Source organism: Orcinus orca, chromosome 11 (assembly GCF_937001465.1).
Source record: "Orcinus orca chromosome 11, mOrcOrc1.1, whole genome shotgun sequence".
Taxonomy (NCBI): domain Eukaryota; kingdom Metazoa; phylum Chordata; class Mammalia; order Artiodactyla; family Delphinidae; genus Orcinus; species Orcinus orca.
In genome coordinates, this window is record NC_064569.1 from 102600170 (window position 1) to 102621735 (window position 21566).

The 21566-nt window shown below is 43.5% G+C and overlaps 2 protein-coding genes across 10 annotated transcripts in view; one reads left to right on the top strand and one right to left on the bottom strand.

Moving 5' to 3' along the window:
• The window catches only part of PPP6R2 (protein phosphatase 6 regulatory subunit 2), an 84072-nt gene that overhangs the window by 1159 nt on the left and 61347 nt on the right, over positions 1-21566 (top strand). For 8 of the 9 annotated variants that reach the window (XM_033405396.2, XM_033405395.2, XM_033405402.2 and 5 more), the window contains exons 2-3: positions 16542-16668; positions 20598-20711. The gene's annotated coding sequence lies outside the window, so the exon portion shown is untranslated. The remainder of the gene's footprint in view (positions 1-16541; positions 16669-20597; positions 20712-21566) is intronic. The other variant, XM_033405400.2, reaches the window with a different exon arrangement.
• On the bottom strand, positions 6353-6670 carry LOC101281184 (ATP synthase subunit g, mitochondrial-like). The gene has a single exon (XM_033405410.2). The coding sequence runs from the start codon at positions 6668-6670 to the stop codon at positions 6353-6355; it is 318 nt and encodes a 105-aa protein (XP_033261301.1).

The following is a 21566-nucleotide window of genomic DNA, read 5'->3' on the forward strand; positions in this document are numbered from 1 at the left end:
TTACGGGCCCATTGAATGTCCTCCCACCGTCACCGTGACGTCTTCCACACACCCCCACTTCTGCTTTGTGTCCTTACAGCCTAACTACCTGCATCGTCCACCCACTTGTTACTGACCGCTCCCACTTTGGTACTGGCCCCCTGCCCTGTCACCTCCAGCTCGTTCAGCCTGTCACTTCCGCTTAGTTCCTGCATTTCACGGTACCCACTCCCCCATTTTGTCCCTGTACCCACCTGTCTTGTCCTTAGGGCCTTTTCCAGCGTGTTACTCTTTCACCACCTGTCACCTCCCCCCATGGCCTCTTCCTGCCATGCCCTTGGCCTCTCAGTGCCCAGGCCCTCACTGGCACTCTCAGCTGTTCACCTCTTCTTCATGTCCCTTCCTTTCTGGCTTCTCTTCCCTTTTGGCATCTCAAACTGTCACGTCAGCTAAGCTCTGGAAGGCAAGAAGCAGCTGGCTATGAGAAGAGTCGGGGACAGAGACTTCTAGACCGAGGGGGCAGCACATGCAAAGGCCCTGAGGTGGACCTCCAGGAACCTAGATAAGACTGATATGTGGCCAGAGTAAGGAGGAGACACACAAGAGCCTTGGTTAGGGCGTTGGCCTTCCAATCATGCTGTTCCTTGCAGGCTGTTGAGTCTGAGTTTGAGGGACCCAGGCTGGAGATTGAGTTGGGGAGGGCCATCAACACCTGAATAGGAGGGGGAGAGACGAGGCATTGGGAGTGAGTGTGTTTGTGGTTTAGACCTTGGTGACGACTGAGGGAGTGATTTTGGAGGTAGAGCTATTGGGACGTGCTGATGGATTAGGAGAGGGGTGTGAGGGGAAGAGAGGACTCGGGATGATTTCTGGGCTTATTGATGGCGTACATGGGTGGACTGGGGCACTTCGGATGCGTGGATGGGGAAGCTGGGGGTGGTGGTGGCAGTTGCAGGGGAGTTGTTTTAGGTTGGAGGCGGAAAGTAAGGCTTTCTCGTGGCTGAAAGTAGTGGGAGAAGTCTGACAAGTTAAAGGGCAGTTAGGGAGAAGGAATCTCGCGGAAGAATCTGGAGCCCAGAGGAGAGGTCAGGCTGCAGGTATATGACCTCAGCACAGGATAATGTTTGAACCCTAGGAAATGGCTATTTGTTTGCACACACACGCAGCAGAACACTTTGATCATTTATTGTGTGCTGCTGTCTTAAATGCTTAATATGAATTATTTAATCCTCACAGGAACCCTAGGGTATAGGAACTATTATTTTACTGTTTTATAGATGAAGAAACTAAGATATACAACAAACAAGTGATAGAGCCAGAATTTGCATCCGAGGCTGGCTGATTCAAGCCTCTCCTCCCCTTTTTCTTTTGGTTAAGGAAAAGGCTAACTTTTAAAGTACTGTTTTTACATTTTTGAATAATAACGGTAATCGATTATGTTTTAGGCACTTTGGTGTTCGTGCACGTATGTGTTCCAATAAAACTTCATTTAGAAAAACAAGCCCAGCCACTTTTTAAAGTAGCTCATTAAAAAAAATAAAGTGCCTCATTTAATCTTTATTACTTTTTTTTTTTTTTTTGGCCGCACCGCGCCTTGTGATATCTTAGTTCCCTGACCAGGGATTGAACCTGGGTCCAGGGCAGTGAAAGTCCAAGTCTTAACCACCGGACAGCCAGGGAATTCCTGATTTTTTTTTTAAGAACAAAGTGCTTTACCTTTTGTTAGCTTTGTATTTTCATGAGACATAACATTTTGACATAAAGTGAGTACGTGACTTGTGCAGAATTTACTATAGACCAGAGAGTGAAAACCAGTGCTAAATTCTATATTTTGACATCTAACCCAGTAATCATTTAATTTTTTTTTTTTTTTTTTTGGCCATGCCATGCGGCATGTGGGCTCTTAGTTCCCCTACCAGGGATCGAACCTGCGCCTGCTGCATTGGAAGCCCGGAGCCTTAACCACTGGACCGCCAGAGAAGTCCATTTAATTCTTAAAAACAAGTTAATGAGGTCATTATTCTTAATATTCCTGTTAATATTCATGTGAGAACACTGAGGCACAAACAAGTAATGTACCCAAGGGTAGCGGTAAATAAATGGGAGAGCCAGGACTCAACTCATGTGGTCAGACTCCAATGGGTGGTTATGCACATGGTAATCTGAACTCAGCATAAAATTCAAAGGACACCAAAATGTATCATTCTCACCCTGTCCATCAGCTGTCCTCTTCCTCTTGGAAATCACGTCATGTCCACATACAGCAAGCAGCTCTCTTTTTAACACAGAATGTGCAATCTTTTATTTCTTTAAAAATATCCCACCATTTAAAAATTATTGAAGAGTATTTTACACCCAATGCAAGGTACAGATCCTAAGTATATAAATTTGATGAATTTTAACAAATGTATACACCCGTGTGTCCATCACTCATGTCAAGATATAGAACATTTCTGTCACCCCTAAAAGTTTTTCTTTGTGTCCCTTTTCAGGTGTTAAAGCCATCCTTCAAAATCGCAAGGCAACAATTGTTCTGATTTCTATTTTTACAGATTAATTTTGCACATCCTTGAACGTCATGTAAATGGAGTCATAAAGTATATGCTCTTTTGTGTCTGTCTTCTTTTACTCAGATAATGTTTTTGAAATTTATTGATTTTGATGCCTGTGTCTATAGTTTTATAGTTTGAGTAGTATTCCTTTGTGTGAAAATATTTTTCTTATTGATAGACATTTGGGTTGCTTTCACTTTTTAGCTGTTGTGAGTAAAGTCACTGAGTTTATTGTACGTTCTTTTGTGGACATATGTTATATCTTTTGAGTAAATATCTAGGAGTGGAATTGCTGGGTCATAGTATAGATATATGTTTAATTTGTTTTTAGAAAATGCCAAACAGGGACTTCCCTGGTGGTACAGTGGTTAAGAATCTGCCTGCCAATGCAGGGGACATGGGTTCGAGCCCTGGTCTGGGAAGATTCCCACATGCCATGGAGCAACTAAGCCCATGTGCCACTACTAAGCCTGCACTCTAGAGCCCAAGAGCCACAACTGCTGAGCCTGCGTGCCACAACTGCTGAAGCCTGCACACTTAGAGCCCATGCTCCGCAACAAGAGAAGCCACCACAATGAGAAGCCTGCACACTGCAATGAAGAGTAGCCCCCACTCACTGCAACTAGAGAAAGCCCATGCACAGCAACAGAGACCCAGTGCAACCAAATAAATTTAAAAAACAAAACAAAACAAAAAATGCTAAACAGTTTTCCAAACTGGTACCATTTCATACTCCCATCAGTAATGTATGAGAGTTCTAGTTTCTCCACATGCATACCAACTCTTGATATTGTCAGTCTTTCTAATTTTAATTCAGGTCGTAGTGGTATTTCATTATGGTTTTAATAACAGTGGTGAGCAACTTTTCATACGCTTTTGACCATTTGTGTATCTCTTGCGAAGCGTCAGGTCTTTTGTCCACTTTTTGTTGGATTGTCTTTATTATTCAGTTTTAGAAATTCAAAAAAATATTCTGGTTGTAAGTCCTTTATGATATTTGTGTGTATGTACATACATACATATACAATGAGGGAGTGGGAGGAGGAGAGGAAGTGAGGGGTGAATGTTGTTTCCTATTTTGTGGTTTGCCTATTTGTTTCTTAATGGTATCCTTTTTTTTTTTAAATTTTATTTATTTTTGGCTGTATTGGGTCTTTGTTGCCGTGCACGGGTTTTCTCTAGTTGTGGCGAGTGGGTGCTACTTTTTGTTGCAGTGCATGGGCTTCTCATTGCCTCATTGCGATGGCTTCTTTTGTTGCGGAGCACAGGACCTAGGTGTGCGGGCTTCAGTAGTTGCAGCATGCGGGCTCAGTAGTTGCGGCACATGGGCCCCAGAGTGCATGAGCTTCAGTAGTTGTGGCACGTGGGCTCAGTAGTTGTGACGGGCTATAGAGTGCAGGCTCAGTAGTTGTGGCACACAAGCTTAGTTGCTCCGCAGTATGTGGGATCTTCCTGGACCAGGGATCGAACCTGTGTCCCCAGCATTGGCAAGCGGATCCTCTCACTGTTGTGGCCTCTCCCGTTGCGGAGCACAGGCTCCGGACACGCAGGCTCAGTGGCCGTGGCTCACGGGCCCAGCCGCTCCGCGGCATGTGGGATCTTCCCGGACCGGGGCACGAACCCATGTCCCCTGCATTGGCAGGCGGACTCACAACCACTGCGCCACCAGGGAAGCCCGGCAGGCAGATTCTTAACCACTGCACCAACAGGGAAGTCCCCCCAATGGTATTTTTTTACGAGCAGAAAATTTTAATTTGGATGAAGTCAAAATTGGTCAATATTTTATTTTTACGTTTTTTATGTGTTGTAAGACAATTGTGCCTGTACCAGAATTGTGAAGATACTGTCCAATGTTTTGTCTTTGTAGAAGCTTTATAGTGGTAGCTTTTGTATTCAGGTTTATGATTACTCTTTTTATTTTTTTTTTAAACAATATTTACTTATTTATTTTTATATTTATTTATTTGGCTGCGCCGGGTCTTGTATTTATTTATTTATTTGGCTGCGGCATGTGGGCTCTTAGTTGCGGCATGCAGGATCTAGTTCCCCGACCAGGGATCAAACCCAGGCCCCCTGCATTGGGAGCATGGGGTCTTAACCACTGGACCACCAGGGAAGTCCCGCTCTTTTTCTTTTAAACAGCTTTATTGAGATACAAATGACGTATAATAAACTACACGTTTAAAGTGTAAAATTTTATAAGTTTTGACATATGTGTACACCTGTGAAATCATCACCACAGTCAAGATAGGGAATGTATCCATCGTTTCTCAAATTTCTTAATGCCCCTTTGGATCCCTCCTTCCCACTCTTTTTTGCCCCTCCACGTCCAAGCAAATACTGATCTCCTTTATGAATGATCTATCTTGCATGATTTTTTGTGTGAGGTGGAAAAAGTGTACATTTTTTTCCCCGTATGAGTTACACAATCATTCTAGCATCGTTTGTTGAGAACTCTTTTTCCTCCTTTAAATTGCATGGGAGCCTTCGTTATAAATTAATTGAACATGTGTATGCAGGCTTATTTCTGGGCTTTTTGTTATGTTCCATTGGTCTATATTTCTATCCTGTGCCAACACCATGCTGTCTTAATGTCTGTAATTTTATGGTCAGTCTGGAAATCAGGTAGTGTGAGACCTCCACCTTTATTCCTGTGCAAAATTATCTTGCCAGTTTTAGAATAAGCTCTTCAATTTGGATAGGAATTTTTGCTGGAGGTTGGTTGGGATTACTTTTTTTTTTTTTTTAACCAATCACTTGTATTTATTTCAGGACATAATATACTATTTTGACCCATGGACGCTACTAAACTATAATCCTGTTAAATATCTATAGGATATTTTATTTTTGTAAAGATAGGTCTTTAAAAAAAAGAGATTAATAACATATCAAAATTAGATTGAAAACATAGGTCATTGCTTTCATTCTTTGTCCTAGTGTTAAAGATGTTACAAAGACACAAAGAATATCACCTGGCTGGTCTCTTTTGGGGAAGCTATATTCAAATTGACAAAAAGTACCCCTACATTTACAGACACAGCTGTTGTCCAAGGGGTCTTTCTCTGATTTTAGCAAAGAAAAACAGTCCAGGGGCTTCCCTGGTGGCGCAGTGGTTGAGAATCTGTCTGCCGATGCAGGGGACATGGGTTCGAGCCCTGGTCTGGGAAGATCCCACATGCCGCAGAGCGACTGGGCCCGTGAGTCACAATTACTGAGCCTGCGCATCTGGAGCCTGTGCTCTGCAACAAGAGAGGCCGCGATAGTGAGAGGCCTGCACATCGCGATGAAGAGTGGCCCCCGTTTGCCACAACTAGAGAAAGCCCTCGCACAGAAACGAAGACCCAACACAGCCATAAATAAATAAATAAAATTTAAAAAACCCCAAAAAAACAGTCCAAATTGTATTCTTTATACTAGGTGATTTAACTAGTATATACCATGTTTGGCACATGGCATTATTTTTCTCCTACTGGAACAAGTTCTTGTTTTCTCAAAGCCTTTCCCCAACTTCTCTAAAATTAAGCTTAAATGTTCATTTCAGGCCTTCAAAGTAAAATGGTATCCTCATGTATACATGTACCAGGTTGGTATATTCATATCTATACTTTCCAATAGCAGGCTAAGCAAAGACATGCATTTAGAGCTGTATTAATGTATTAAAGCAAAAGACAACCCAACTTAATATCAAGAAAAATTGTGACCTTCCATGTAGTGCTTGACAGAGAAAACACTGATTTTGGCACATTATCTTATTTTATTCAAGTAGAAATCTGCTTACACATGGTCCAAGAACACCCAAATAACAAAGCAAAGATTGGTCTTCAAACATAGCCAATGATGCCACGCTTGCCTATGATCTCGCCAACATAAAACCACATCCACATCTCAGTGGCCACCAAACCATTCAATAGAGCTTCCTTAACTGTTAGCTGTTTGAAGCTACCAGTTTGAGCACTACTGATAATTTTTTTCAAGCTTTGAATAGCTGTAGGGATCTCAGCAGGGGTTGGAGGAACCAGCTCAACCTTGGCATAGTGCCAGAATGTGGCCAGTCGAGGCTTCAGAGGCTTCGAGTAAGTCACAGCAGCGCTGACCAGCGCCACGGCTTTCTCCGCGAGGTTACGGACAAACTGGGCCATGGTTCCATGATGGAAAGCCCGTCGTGCCGACTGCGGTTGGGATTACATTGAATCTATAGATCACTTTTAGAATTGAGTTATTAACTTTGAGTCTTCTGTGCAAATGGTATATCTCTCCATTCATTTAAATTTTCCTTAATTTTTCTCAGCAACGTTTTGTAATTTTCAGTGTGAAAAGTACACTTTTTTCATTAAGTATGTTTGTAGGTACTTGATATTTTTGATGTTTAAAATACTTTTATATTGTTTTTCAACTACTTGTTTTTTTAATAAGTATTTTTAAAAATATTTATTTATTTATTTTATTTTGGCTGCACCGGGTCTTAATTGTGGCACGTGGCATCTTAGTTGCGACATGCGGGATCTTTTAGTTGCAGCATGCGGGCTTCTTAGTTGCGGCATGTGGATTCTTAGTTGTGGCATGCATGAGGGATCTAGTTCCCCGACCAGGGATCAAACCCAGGCCCCCTGCATTGGGAGCTCGGAGTCTTGTCCACTGGACCACCAGGGAAGTCCCTCAACTACTTAATGTACAAAAACAGTTGGTTTATGTATACTTATCATGTATCTTACAACTTTGCTCAATTCACTTATCAGTTCTCATGGTAGGTTTGTATATTCCTTTGTGTTTTCTGTCTATATAATCATATCATCTGTGAATAAAGACAGTTTTTCTTTCCAATTATTATGCCTTTTATTTGTTTTTCTTTGTAGTACCAGCTAGAACCTCTAATACAATGTTGAATGGAAGTGGTGATAGTGGGTCTTCATTGGTTGAGGAGGTTGCTTTCTGGTTCTATTTTATGGAAAGTTTTTACCATGAAGGGGTGTTGGAGTTTGTCAAATGCCTTTTCTACATTTGTTGGGATGATTATTTGGTTTCTGTCCTTTATCCTATCAATATGATGTGTTGTATTAATTAATTTTCAGATGTTAAAGCAACTTTGCATTCTTAGGATAAATCCCCTTAGTGTGGGGTGTATAATCCTTTTTAAATGTGGCTGAGGGGGAATTCCCTGGCAGTCCAGTGGTTAGGGCTCCGCGCTTCCTTTGCAGGGGGCACGGGTTCAATCCCTGGTCAGGGAACTAAGATCCCACATGCCGTGTGGCACAGCCAAAAAACAAAACAAAAAAAAGTGGCTAGGGCTTCCCTGGTGGCGCAGTGGTTGAGAGTCCACCTGCCGATGCAGGGGACACGGGTTCGTGCCCCGGTCCGGGAAGATCCCACATGCCGCGGAGCGGCTGGGCCCGTGAGTCATGGCCGCTGAGCCTGGGTGTCCGGAGCCTGTGCTCCGCAATGGGAGAGGCCACAACAGTGAGAGACCCGCATACCGCAAAAAAAAAAAAAAAAAAAAGTGGCTAGATTTGGTTTACTAGTGTTTTGTTAAGGATTTTTGCATATATTATATATATTCATGTGATATTTGTGTATGACCTTTTTTCCCCGTATGATATCTTTTTAAAAAAATTTTTTTAAATTTATTTTTGGCTGTGTTGGGTCTTTGTTGCTGTGCGCGGGCTTTCTCTAGTTGCGGCGAGTGGGGGCTACTCCTCGTTGCAGTGCATGGGCTTCTCATTGCGGTCGGTGGCTTCTCTTGTTGTGGAGCACAGGCTCTAGGCATGTGGGCTTCAGTAGTTGTGGCACACGAGCTCAGTAGTTGTGGCTTGCGGGCTCTAGAGCACAGGCTCAGTAGTTGTGGCGCATGGGCTTAGCTGCTCCGGGGCATGTGGGATCTTCCCAGACTAGGGCTTGAACCTGTGTTGGCAGGTGGATTCTTAACCACTACACCACCAGGGAAGTCCCTCCCGTATGATATCTTTTGTTTTGGTATCAGGGTATTACCGGCCCCAGAGAGTGAGTTGGGAAGGTCTTCATTTCTTTTCGTAGATTCGATTTCTGTATGGGATCATATTCCTTTGGCTTGAAGCACTTCCTTCAGTATTTTGCATGTTGTGGGTATACTGGGGACAGAATCACTCAACTTTTGTTTGTCTGAAAAAGTCTTCATTTGCCCTTCAGTTTTGAAGGATATTTTTGCTGGATAATTCTAGGTTGACAGCTTTTTTTCCCAGCACTTTGAAAAAGTTATTCTGTTGTCTTTTAGTTTCTGTTGTTTCTGATGGGGAATCAGCTATCATTCTTACTTTTGTTTACCTGATACACTTTTTCCTGCTGTGTTTAAGATGTATATTTATTTATTTATTTATTTATTTATTTATTTATTTATTTATTTATTTTTTGCGGTACGCGGGCCTCTCACTGTTGTGGCCTCTCCCGCTGCGGAGCACAGGCTCCGGACGCGCAGGCTCAGCAGCCATGGCTCACGGGCCCAGCCGCTCCGCGGTATGTGGGATCTTCCCGGACCGGGGCACGAACCCATGTCCCCTGCATCGGCAGGCGGACTCTCAACCACTGCGCCACCAGGGAAGCCCCCTGTATATTTATTTTTATTAAATAAATTCTTTATTAAAAACTTTTCAATTTGGCTATAATCTTCTAGGTGTGCTGTTTTTGTGTTTATCTTTCTTGGATCTGTGGGTTGATGTATTTAATCAACTTTGGAAACTTTTTGGCCATTGCCTCTTAAATAATTCTTTTGCCTCATCATCTGTCTTCTCTCGGGACTCCAATAAAATAAAATATATTTTATTTTAATATTTATTTATTTAGGCTGCTCTGGGTCTTAGTTGCAGCACACAGGATTTTTTTTTTTTTTTTTAGTTGCAGCCTGTGGACTCTTAGTTGCAGCATTCAAACTCTTAGTTGTGGCGTGCATGTAGGATCTAGTTCCCCAACCAGGGATTGAACCCGGGCCCCCTGCATTAGGCATGTGGAGTCTTACCCACTGGACCACCAGGGAAGTCCCTCCAGTGATATCTATTTTAGATTGTTTGATGATGTCCCACAGGTTTCGAATGTGTTGGTATTTTCAAAATTCTTCTTTCTCTCTTTGTTTACATTTGTATATTTTCTTTTCATCTGTTTTCAAATCCCCTGCTTTTCTTTGTGCTCATTCGGTTATTTATTCCATCCAGTGACATTTTAATTTCAGATACTGTATTTATTTATTTATTTATTTTTGCGGTACACGGGCCCCTCACTGTTGTGGCCTCTCCCGTCGCGGAGCACAGGCTCCAGACGCGCAGGCTCAGCGGCCATGGCTCACGGGCCCAGCCGCTCCGCGGCATGTGGGATCTTCCTGGACCGGGACACGAACCCGTGTCCCCTGCATTGGCAGGCGGACTCTCAACCACTGTGCCACCAGGGAAGCCCTCAGATACTGTATTTTTCAGTTCCAGAATTTCCTTTTGGTTCTTCTTTCAAGTTTGCATTTCCCTGCTAATATTCTCCACCTGTTCATTTCTTCTGTTCCCTTTTCCTAAAATTTTAAAAAATATTTATAATTGCTGTTTTGACATTTTCATCTGCCAGTTCCAATGTATGGTCATTTTTGGTTCCTGTAGATTGTTTTTTCTCTTGATCATGGGTAATATTTTTCTTCTTTGAACGTGTAATAATTTTTTATTGCAAAATGGACATTGTAGATAGTATACTCTAGAAACTCTGTTTTAGGCTGTCTTTCCTTAAAGAGTGTTGAGTTTTGTTAGGGCAGGCTGTTAAATGACTGGAAGGTGATCTCTATCCTGTAGGAGCTTTTCTAGGGTAGATCTGTTTTGGCTTTTTACTAAGTTTTAGGGCATAGCTTTTAATTCTGGAACATCGTTTTTACTCCTAAGGCATGGCCTTTCTGGGGTTTTAATAGAAAACCTTTCTAGTTTGGCAGAACTTAAACTCCAGGGTCTGTCTCCACTGTACTGGACGGTTGCTGAATCTTGGCTCAGGTCTTTCACCTCACATAGCTGTTTTCAGATATTTAAAGTATATCGTGTTGACTTGTTGCAAGTATACAATTAACTAGTTAATTGTCACAGCTAGAGCTACATATATAAACATACACATATACATTTGGTGAGAACAGTTAAGCTTCATCATAGCAAATTTCAATGCATTGTTGTTAACTGTAGTCACCATATTCTTTTTTTTTTTTTTTTTTTTTTTGCGGTACGTGGGCCTCTCACTGTTGTGGCCTCTCCCGTTGCGGAGCACAGGCTCCGGACGCGCAGGCTCAGCGGCCATGGCTCACGGGCCCAGCCGCTCCGCGGCATGTGGGATCCTCCTGGACCGGGGCACGAACCCGTGTCCCCTGCATCGGCAGGTGGACTCTCAACCACTGCGCCACCAGGGAAGCCCAATCACCATATTCTTATATCCGATCCTCAGACCTTCTTCATCTTATAGCTGAATGTTTGCTCCCTTTTACCAACCTCTCCCTGCACCCTCCTGCCCCCTGGCCTCTTTTCTACTCTCTATTTCTTTGAGTTTGACCTATTTTTCTGCTTGGTTTCTTGGTGTCTCATCCCACCACATGCTGTTTAGGAGTCAGCCAAGGATTTGGGAGGAATTTAATGTAGGTTTGGGGGGGCTCCCTTTTCTGATTTTCCTGTTTGATTTTCAGCCATGCTGGTAGCCCTGAACTCTGGCCTCTTTCCTCCTTGCTCTCCTTCTGACAGAGATCGTGTTCCCTCCAGTTTCTGCATGTTCTTGATTGGTCTCCGGTACCTCCAAATACTTGTTTTTATTTTTTATTTTTTAAAATTAATTAATTTATTTTGGCTGCATCGGGTCTTCGTTGCCACACGCGGGCTTTCTCTAGTTGTGTCGAGCTGGGGCTACTCTTTGTTGTGGTGCACGGGCTTTTCATTGTGGTGGCTTCTCTTGTTGTGGAGCACGGGCTCTAGGCATGTGGGCTTCAGTAGTTGTGGCATGTGGGCTCTGGAGCGCAGGCTCAGTAGTTGTGGCGCACAGGCTTAGTTGCTCCGTGGTGTGTGGGATCTTCCCGGACCAGGGCTCGAACCTGTGTCCCCTGCGTTGGCAGGTGGATTCTTAACTACTGTGCCACCAGGGAGGTCCTAAATATACTCTTAAAATAATGCATTACTTATAGTTATGTAAGTAGTAAAAGAATGAAGTTATGGATACTGCGAATTAATGATTATCTCTGTGGATAAAGGGAGTTGAATAGGTTGTCAATTCTTCAGTGTATTAGAAACAATTTATTTTTTTTTAAAGTAGGCGGCATATGTGAGCAAATGGTAACATTTATTAAATCCCAATACATGGATATTTGTTATATTCTTCTCTGGACCTTTTTATATTTTAAATTTTTTCATAATTCAGAATAAATAAAAATATGTAAAACTAGATAATTATAGTGTGTTGATTCTCTGGAAGTGCTCTTGTGAGAGCACTGAGGAAGGACTCAGTGACCTGACAGAAGTGGTTTTTGGTGAATTTCGGACTTGAGGAGCAGACAGGAATTCGCCAGGTAGGAAGATGTGACGAAGGGTTTTCCAGGCAGAGGGGACCCAGGTGCCAAGGTGTCAGCTGTATTTAAGCAGCAGCATATTTAAGAAGCAGTGGGTGCTGGTGTGGTTGGGGAGGTGGGTGGGGGTGAGGAAAGAGAACTGAGACTGTGTTGAGTGGTGGCCCCACTTAGCGTGGCCTGGTCGAGGCTTCCAGTGTGCCCTCTGTTCCCTTTTCCTCTTTTTCTGCCTTTTTTTGGATTAAGAGTATATTTATGATCTGTTTGGGTCTTCGTATATCTCTCACGTCTCTAACACGTCTAATATTTCCTCTAGGTTTTTGAACATACGGAGTACGGTTACAACAGCTGCTTAACTGTCCTTGTCTATTAATTTTATCATCTGTGTCTTTTCTAGGTTGATTATGGTTTGTGTTTTCCTGCTTCCTTGCATGTCTGGTCATTTTTGATTGGATGCCAAGACACTGTGACTTTTATCTTGTTGGATGCTGGGTATTTTTGTATTTCTATAAATATTCTTGACCTTTGTTCTGGAATGTTGTTAAATTACTCAGAAACAGTTTGATTCTGTGGGTCTGGCTTTTAGGCTTTGTTAGGTGGGACCAGAGTAATGTTGAGTCCAGTGTTGAGTCACTTTGCCCCACCACTGAGGCAAAAGTCTACTGAGTACTTTGTCCAATGCCCCGAAATTAGGAAATTTTCCACTGTGACTGGGAGGAAGAGTAACTCTCCTTGGCCCCGTGTGAAATTGGAGGGTGGTTCCCACTAATCCCTGGCTTGGATGCCTTTCTTACACACTTCCGTTGATCAGTACCTGGCTGGAGCCCACAGATCCTCAGCGCTGTCTACGACTCTGTCCCTTCCAGTGCTCTGCCTGTGGACTCTAGCGCCTTGGCCTTCCTGGACTCCCAGTGCTGTTTCTTCGCCTCGGGGGACTGCTGGACCCCACCTGGTGTCTCTGCTGTTACCCAGAACTACTTGTCAGGCAGGAGGCTGGGCAGTTAAAGGGCTCCTCTTGTTTCCCTCCTGTCAGGGATCACTGTTCGTCACTGCAGGATAGCCAGTGTCTTGAAAACCATTTCATTTGTAAATCTCGTCCCTGTTATTTCGTCTTGGCCAGAAGCAAAAGTATCAAAAACAGGTATTTGAATGAAGGTATTAGGAAGCATAGAAGATAGTGATGGGACCTATGAGAATGCTGACCCCTTTCTAGTTCGGGATGCCTGGGTGGGAGAGCAGAGGTGGCCTTACCTGGGTGGACATGAAGGGAATTCATGTATTTAGGGAAGGAGGTGGGGATAGGGCTTGGGAGAAAGGTGTCACAGGAGAACCAGGCTACAGAATGAGATCCTGAGGGCCTGCTGAGAAGAAGAACCCACGGGGTCTGGGCTGGAGGACACTGGTGACAGAACGCTCGTACCTGCAGTGGGAGGACGTGGGAGAGGGTGACGCTGCCAGGGAGTGCAAGCACGGGGAGGATGCTCAGAATTTGTGCCCGCTGAGGAGAAGGTGTCACTCATTCCCTGGCTGCGTGTCCGCCGTGATGTCCCGGCTGCTTCGGGTTTCCTCCAGCTCAGACTAAGTAGAATTGGTTAAGAACATGTATGTTATAGAAGCACTGGTTCAAAGTCAGAATGTAGAGGTCTTAGGGCCCTTACAGAGATACTTCCTTATTTTGAAACTGTGTATAAAGTGCTGAAAAGCCAATTTTGAATTATTTAGCTTAATAATTTTGAAATGTTAGATGTGCCAACTTTAAAAGTAAAACAGCCAGTTATTTTACCAGCAAAATGGGTTTCTTTGGGAATAGCAGAGAGTTGCAATTCAGCACAAGCAAGCAATAGCAAAAGCCATAGGCAGGTCTCACGAACAAAGCAGAGGAAGGTTACTTTGTAGAGAAAAAGGAGGAAGTTGGGAGGGGCTATTTTGAACAAAAGTCCATTGGAGGAAAGTGAGAGTTCAGGGTGGTGATGGTTTCTCACTGGCTGAGTTGCTGGGCAAATGGGAAACCTTCCTCCATGGGGGTCTGTGGTTGAGGCTGAGTAGCAGTGGGTGAGGGCTCCCCTTCTGGCCTCCTGACTCTATTGTAAAGGAAGTTTCCTTTGTTCCGTTTCACAGATGTAAAAAGATTTTCCTATTTTAGGAGATAACACTGACTTATTCCTGGCTTAGTAGCACAACTTCGAGTGCCTTTTTTTTTGCTTGACTTTTATATGAAATTTTAAAATACACAAATGTACAGAAAACATAATGAACACCCACGTACTCATCTCCCAGCTTTATCAGTGATTGGTACTTTGCCAGTTATTATTATTATTTTTTAATCTGTCCCTTTTTCTCTCACACTTTTTTTTTTAATGTTGTGAACTGTCTATTTTTTTTAAAAAACGTCATTATTGGAGTATAATTGCTTTACAGTGTTGTGTTAGTTTCTGCTGTATAATAAAGTGAATCAGCTATATGCATACGTATATCCCCACATCCCCTCCCTCTTGCGTCATATCCCCACATCCCCTCCCTCTTGCATCTCCCTCTCACCCTCCTTATCCCACCCCTCTAGGTGGTTACAAAGCACTGAGCTTATTATCTCCCCGTGCCATGCAGCTGCTTCCCAGTAGCTATCTATTTTACGTTTGGTAGTGTATATATGTCAGTGCCATTCTCTAACTTCGTCCCAGCTTACCCTTCCCCCTCCCCATATCCTTAAGTCCATTCTCTATGTCTGTGTCTTTATTCCTGCCCTGCCCCTAGGTTCTTCAGAACCATTTTTCTTTTTAGATTCCATATATATGTGTTAGTATGTGGTATTTGTTTTTCTCTTTCTGACTTACTTCACTCTGTATGACAGACTCTAGGTCCATCCACCTCACTACAGATAACTCAATTTCGTTTCTTTTTATGGCTGAGTAATATCTCTCTCACACTTTTAAAATTTGTTTGGTTCTTGTGTTTCGGTGGAGTGTTTTAAAAGTAAATCCAAGAAATAATGTCATTTCATCCATGAATACTTCACTTTTTCTCTCTAACAGATAAGCGAAGTTTTTATTTTTAAAAACATAGTGGTCATGTCACTTTTACAACTAAGAGATTTACAGTAATTCCTTAATACCATCTTATACCAGTCCATATTCAGATTTCCCCAATAGCTTCAAAAATATACTCTTCGAGTTGATTCATTTTAATTGGACCCGAACAAGATCTAAATATTATATTTGATGATTAGGTCTCTTAGGGCTCTTATATTCTAGAACAGTCACCCCTCCTATTGCTAAAGTATAATTTTCAAAAGGTAAAATCATTGGGCTTCCCTGGTGGCACAGTGGTTAAGAATCCACCTGCCAGTGCAGGGGACACGGGTTCGAGCCCTGGTCCGGGAAGATCCCATATGCCATGGAGCAGCTTAGCCCGTGCGCCACAACTGCTGAGCCTGCGCTCTAGAGCCTGCAAACCACAACTGCTGAAGCCTGCACGCCTAGAGCCCGTGCTCCGCAACGAGAAGCCAACTGCAATGAGAAGCCCGCGCACCGCAGCGAAGAGTAGCCCCCACTCGCCGCAACTAGAGAAAGCCCGCGCACAGCAACGAAGACCCAATGCAGCCAAAAAAATAAATTAAAAAAAAATTAATTTTTTAGAAAAAGGTAAAATCATGACTTCCATGCAAATACAGAACGAACAGTCCTGTGCTCTGCTGGTCTGTGTTGTTTTTTTAAAAATAAATTTATTTATTTTATTTTTTAATTTTTTTGTCTGCGTTGGTTCTTCGTTGCTGCACGCAGGTTTTCTCTAGTTGTGGTGAGCTGGGGCTGCTCTTCGTTTTGGCGCGTAGGCTTCTCATTGCGGTGGCTTCTCTTGTTGCAGAGCACGGGCTCTAGGCGCGTGGGCTTCAGTAGTTGTGGCGCACGGGCTTAGTTGCTCTGCGGCATGTGGGATCTTCCCGGGCCAGGGCTCGAACCTGTGTCCCCTGCATTGGCAGGCAGATTCTTAACCACTGCGCCATCAGGGAAGCCCCCTGGTCTGTGTTTTTGTTGCATGCCTTGAAGTCAGTCCTTTCGCCAAGGAGTGCTAGTCACGTTATTTGGAAATGGTGTTAGGGATCACACCTGGAGCACTTTGGAGCACTTTTCTTCTAGAAGTTGTGATGGATCATCAGTGAGCCGTCCAGTCATCTTGTGACCGGGATATGTGTCTCTTGATAGTTATAGTGTGTAGGCATGAAACTAGACAACTTCACAGAGGTCCTTCTCATGTCCTTAAATTCCAACCATTGAGTTAGTTAACCAGATTTAAAGTGGGTGTGTATCATTGGTACCAATGTCTGTAGAACAGGCATGGACAAGGGAGTTTTTAGATCCTTAATCATGAAATGTTCTGATAATTTAAATACTGAGTAAAGCTAATGATTTTTGTTTTCCTTTTCCCTATCACTTTGGTGAGTTAACTTTACAGAAGTAGAACTTAAAATAAGTTTTTTTCCTCTTATTTTTCAGGTGAAGAGATTATAAGTCTACTGAATGAAAAAATTTTTCTTAAAGTTGCATATACTCCAAGAGAAAATCCCAAATGTTTTTATATTTTGCCTAAATACAAAATTTAAACAAGGAGTTTCCCCAGAAGGTAAGATAATTGTTTTTGATTCTGTTTTATTGTGTAATTTATGCAAATATACTGTATAAGGGGACATTCGAAGATGGATGACAGCACCAATTTTAGTTTTGAAGATGTGCATATAGTGTCCTGACTTTTAGGGATTCTTGACCCTCCTGTGTCTGGTTTTGAGATGCTGTGTTGTGGAAAAGTTACTTGGTCTCTCCAAGCCAAAGGGTAATCCAAATAAAACAGGGACAGTCATGCATATGTAGTGAGGAACATGCCGTGTCTCACCCGTGGGGAATAGGTGAGATAGGCTTATATGTGTTATGGCCGCCATCAGAACACATTCCAAGTAGAAGCTGAAAAGGGGGGGAGGGGCTTGTGCCTCCAGCTGTAGTAGATGCCCCTAAAAGGTTTGCCCATTGCAATCTGATTAGATGCTGGATAAATTACAGTAGGTGCAACTTCCCGGGAGCACTTCAGTGCTTAAAAATTAAGCTAACTCTTCAAAAGCCAAAAGAGAAAAAGAAAAGAAAAGAAACAGTGAGTATTATGATAGCATTCTTTTGCCCCTTGCTGAAGAGAAGATAAATCCTTTTCAGAGCAAAGCATACTCAGTGTAGGCCCTCAGGATTTCTGTAGATTATGTTTAAGCAAGCTTCATTCTATATTCAGGACACACACCATTGTGAGGAGTTGGCAGAATTAGATACCCCAAGGTCTGCAGGTATTGGATAATCAGATGCAGTATATATAATAATGTATGAAATTTTTGAAGAAATACAAAATAGAATAAAAATTAGTAACGAAAACCAAGGTATCAAAATGATTCCAAGTAGAACTTTCAGAAATGAAAAATAAGTTGAAATTAAAAACAATATATGTGAATTAAATAAATTAAACATGGCTGGGGGCAGAATTAGTGAACTGGAATATATACCTGAAGAAATTATCCAGTGTGCAGCATTGAGAGATGGGAGATGGAAAGTGAGACTAGAGAAGTGGAGGGTAGGATAAAAGTGTGCTGTGACTGTGTAGTTGGAATCCCAGGATGGAAAAGTAGGGAGAAGGAGGAGAGGCGTTAAAGTGTTAATAGTGTTGACTTTTCAGAAACTAATGAGAGAGAAATCTGTAGATTTAGGAAGCACACTATTTCCTAAACAGTATAAGTAAAAGGAAACCCACACCCATACACTGAAATTGTATAACAACAAAGACAAAAAGACCTTAAGCCAGAGGTAAAAGAGAGATTACCTACAAAGGAGTGTCTGTTAGGTTGACAACGGATGTCTAATTAGCATAAATAGAGGCCACTAGAGAGTGGAGTAAGTCCTCAAAGTGATGAGAGAATATAAACTTCAGTACAGAATTGTGTATCAGGTATATTTTACAGAAAAACATCAGTGTTTTTATGTATTTGGTAATTGTTAGGCTAGATTATTTGGACTACCTGCTATCCTCCCATCCCCCACCCTGTGGAAAACAATTAAAATTGTTGGATTAAAGAAAAAAATCAAGGGCTTCCCTGGTGGCGCAGTGGTTGGGAATCCGCCTACCAATGCAGGGGACACGGGTTTGAGCCCTGGTTTTGGAAGATTCCACATGCCGTGGAGCAGCTGAGCCTGGGTGCCGCAACTACTGAGCCTGTGCTCTAGAGCCCGTGAGCTACAAGTACTGAAGCTCGAGCGCCTAGAGCCCGTGCTCCACAAGAGGAGAAGCCGCTGCAATAAAAAGCCCGTGCACTGCAACGAAGAGTAGCCCCCGCTCTCCGCAATTAGAGAAAAGCCTGCACGCAGTAACGAAGACCCAGTGCAGCCAAAGAGAAAAAAAAAAAGAAAAGAAAAAAATCAGAAAGACTGACAATATTGCAAGGAAGTTTTAAACCAAAATATAACAAAGGAAGAACCCAGAAAGGTAATTTAAACACCATAGGATGGAATCTGCCTTTGCCTTAAGGACATTTGCTGATTTGGACAAAGTGGGGCTTTGATTTCTGAGTCCTTGCCGGCCTCTGAAGTGAAGTCCTCTCAAGGTAGAGAACCTAAAGGGGGCCCTCCTCATATTAAATGGGCTCTGAAAGTCTGTACCCTCAGAGGCAGGGTGAGCTAGAAGCGTACCTGCCTAACTCCATCTTTGCCCCCAGCTTTTTACTAAATGTAGCAGGAGAAAAGGGGGAGAGTTATGGCTATGGATCGGCCTTTGGGAGGATTTGTAGCCCAGGTTCATATTACTTCGTAGCTCAGGGAAATGAAGCATGAATTTAAGGTTTTCTGGTTTGGTAATGCCTTCAGGCAGCAATGGGACCAAACATAAAACCTCTCTGGAGGAAGTTACCATCATCCTAAAATGCAGAAAACACCTATGACTATTTTTTAAGGATGTTGATTAGCACACAGACAAAACTGGACAAGCACACAAGGGAATAAGGCACCATGCACGAAAACCAGTAGAAACAACCCTCCCAAGATTTTAGATTTGGGGATTATCAGAAACAGACTATTGGGACTTCCCCGGTGGTCCAGTGGTAGGACTCCACGCTCCCAGTGCAGGGGGGCCCAGGTTCTGATCCCTCGTCGGGGAACTAGGTCCCACATGCATGCTGCAACTAAGAGTTTGCATGCCGCAACTAAGAAGTCTGCATGCCACAACTAAGAAGTCCGCATGCTGCAACTAAATATCTCTCGCGCAGCAACTAAGACCCGGTGCAGCCAAAAATAAATAGTAAATAAATATTTTAAAAAAAGAAACAGACTATTAAATAAGCATACTCTTTATTTTTATTTACTTATTTTAAATATATTTATTTATTTATTTTTGGCTGCACAGGTCTTCATTGCTGCGCACGGGTTTTCTCTAGTTGCGGAGAGCGGGCGCTACTCTTCGTTGTGGTGTGTGGGCTTCTCATTGCAGTGGCTTCTCTTGTTGTGGAGCACGGGCTCTAGGTGCACAGGCTTCAGTAGTTGCGGCACGTGGGCTCAGTAGTTGTGGCACACGGACTTAGTTGCTCTGCCATGTCCCCTGCATAAGCAGGTGGATTCTTAACCACTGCGCCACCAGGGGCGTCCTGTGGCTATTCTTTTCACTTCTGATTTTAGATTTTTATTCACCTGTTCCTCCCACCCCACCCCCTTCTTTTTGGTCCCCCCCCCGCCGCCACCCCCAGTGGACTGTGCCCAGTATAGACATGGTCTTGTTTGTTGTTTGACTGATTGTGCAAGTATCCGCTGCTGTCCATGGATTCACATTGTCGCTTTTTTCCAGACCAATAGAATTCCAGTGGTGTGTTGGTAAATGTTTAATATCTGGCTCTCTGGGAGAGTCAAAAACCTCCTGGCCACGGGGCTTCCATGGTGGTGCAGTGGTTAAGAGTCCGCCTGCCAGTGTGGGGGACACGGGTTTTATCCCTGGTCCAGGAAGATCCCACATGCCCCAGAGCAACTAAGCCTGTGAGCCACAACCACTGAGCCTGCGCTCTAGAGCCCGCGTGCCGCAATTACTGAAGCCCACATGCTCTAGTGCTCGAGTGCTGCAACTACTGAGCTCACGTGCTGCAACCACTGAAGCCCACGTGCCTAGAGCCCGTGCTGCACAACAAGAGAAACTACCAGGTTGAGAAGCCTGCGCACCGCAATGAAGAGTAGCCCCCGCTCGCTGCAACTGGAGAAAGCCTGTGCGCAGAAAGGAAGATCCAATGCAGCCAAAAATAAAAATAATAATTAAAAAAATTTTTTAAAGTCAAAACCAAAAACCAAACAAAAGCACAAAAACCTCCTGGCTTGTAGCATTTGTCGATTTCTACAGTGCTAATGCTTCTGTCATGTCCAACGTGAGCTACCAGTGTGATGCCACTTGAAGGTGGCACCGGGAGAGGCTCACGGTCAGCTCCCATGAGCAAGTGAGCCCGTGCTCTGTGGCAAGGTGACCTTGTCTCTGTTTCCTTCTCTCCTTTGCAGTCAGGAGACTGAGGAGAAAGTGTGCCAGCCCCTGTTCTGGGCTCCTCATGGGGTAGCTCAGTTCAGCCTCACAGCAGCTCTACGTGGACGGCGCTCCTGGTCCCCCGTTTACAGGTGAGGACGCCAGGGCACAAGAGGTCACGTCACACAGCAGAGCCAGGACCTCGGTTGTGAAACTTTTAAAAAGCAATTGGTCAGACAGGTATAGGCTGCATTTCAGATTCTCATTTTCTCTTAGCAACAGTCTCTACTGCAGAATGTTCTTTTCTGAAGGGCTCTGTCCAAGGACCTGCATGATCGTATGGACAGCATTCCTCTGGAAGCTGCCTTGTGTCCGATGGTTATACTAACCAGAAGAAGTAAATGAAGAGGTAGTTCAAGAGGAACTTGAAGTTCCTCTCATTTGGCTGTTGGATAAGAGTCTAGAAGATGCTGGTAATACTTTGCTTGGCATTCCAGACAGACTGTGGAGGCTGTTGTCAGGATGTGATGGGAATCCTTGTGCTGTGTTGCATCTCACATATAACCAGAGACGTCTCAAGTCAACACGCCAGTTCTGTGAGCCAGTAGCTTGTTCTAAAGATGCGCTGTCAGTGGCGGGCCTCTGGGTCATCTAGGGAAGGAAAATTAGCCTTCCTGTAGGTGAGGGCCAATTAAGAGGATGCTAGCATCTTTTTGGAGAGTAGTGCATAGTTGTTGGGATACAAGAAACGTTTGGAAGGGACTTCCCTGGTGGTCCAGTGGTTAAGAATCCGCCTTCCAATGCAGGGAACACGGGTTCGATCCCTGGTTGGGGAACTAAGATTCCACATGCTGCGGGGCAACTAAGCCCACACGCCACAACCAGAGTGTAGCCTGCTCGCCGCAACGAAAAGTCCTGAGTGCCGGAACTAAGATCCAACGCAGCCAAAAATGAATGAATGAATGAATAAATAAGTAAATATTAAAAAAGAAAGTAAAGTCATCTTG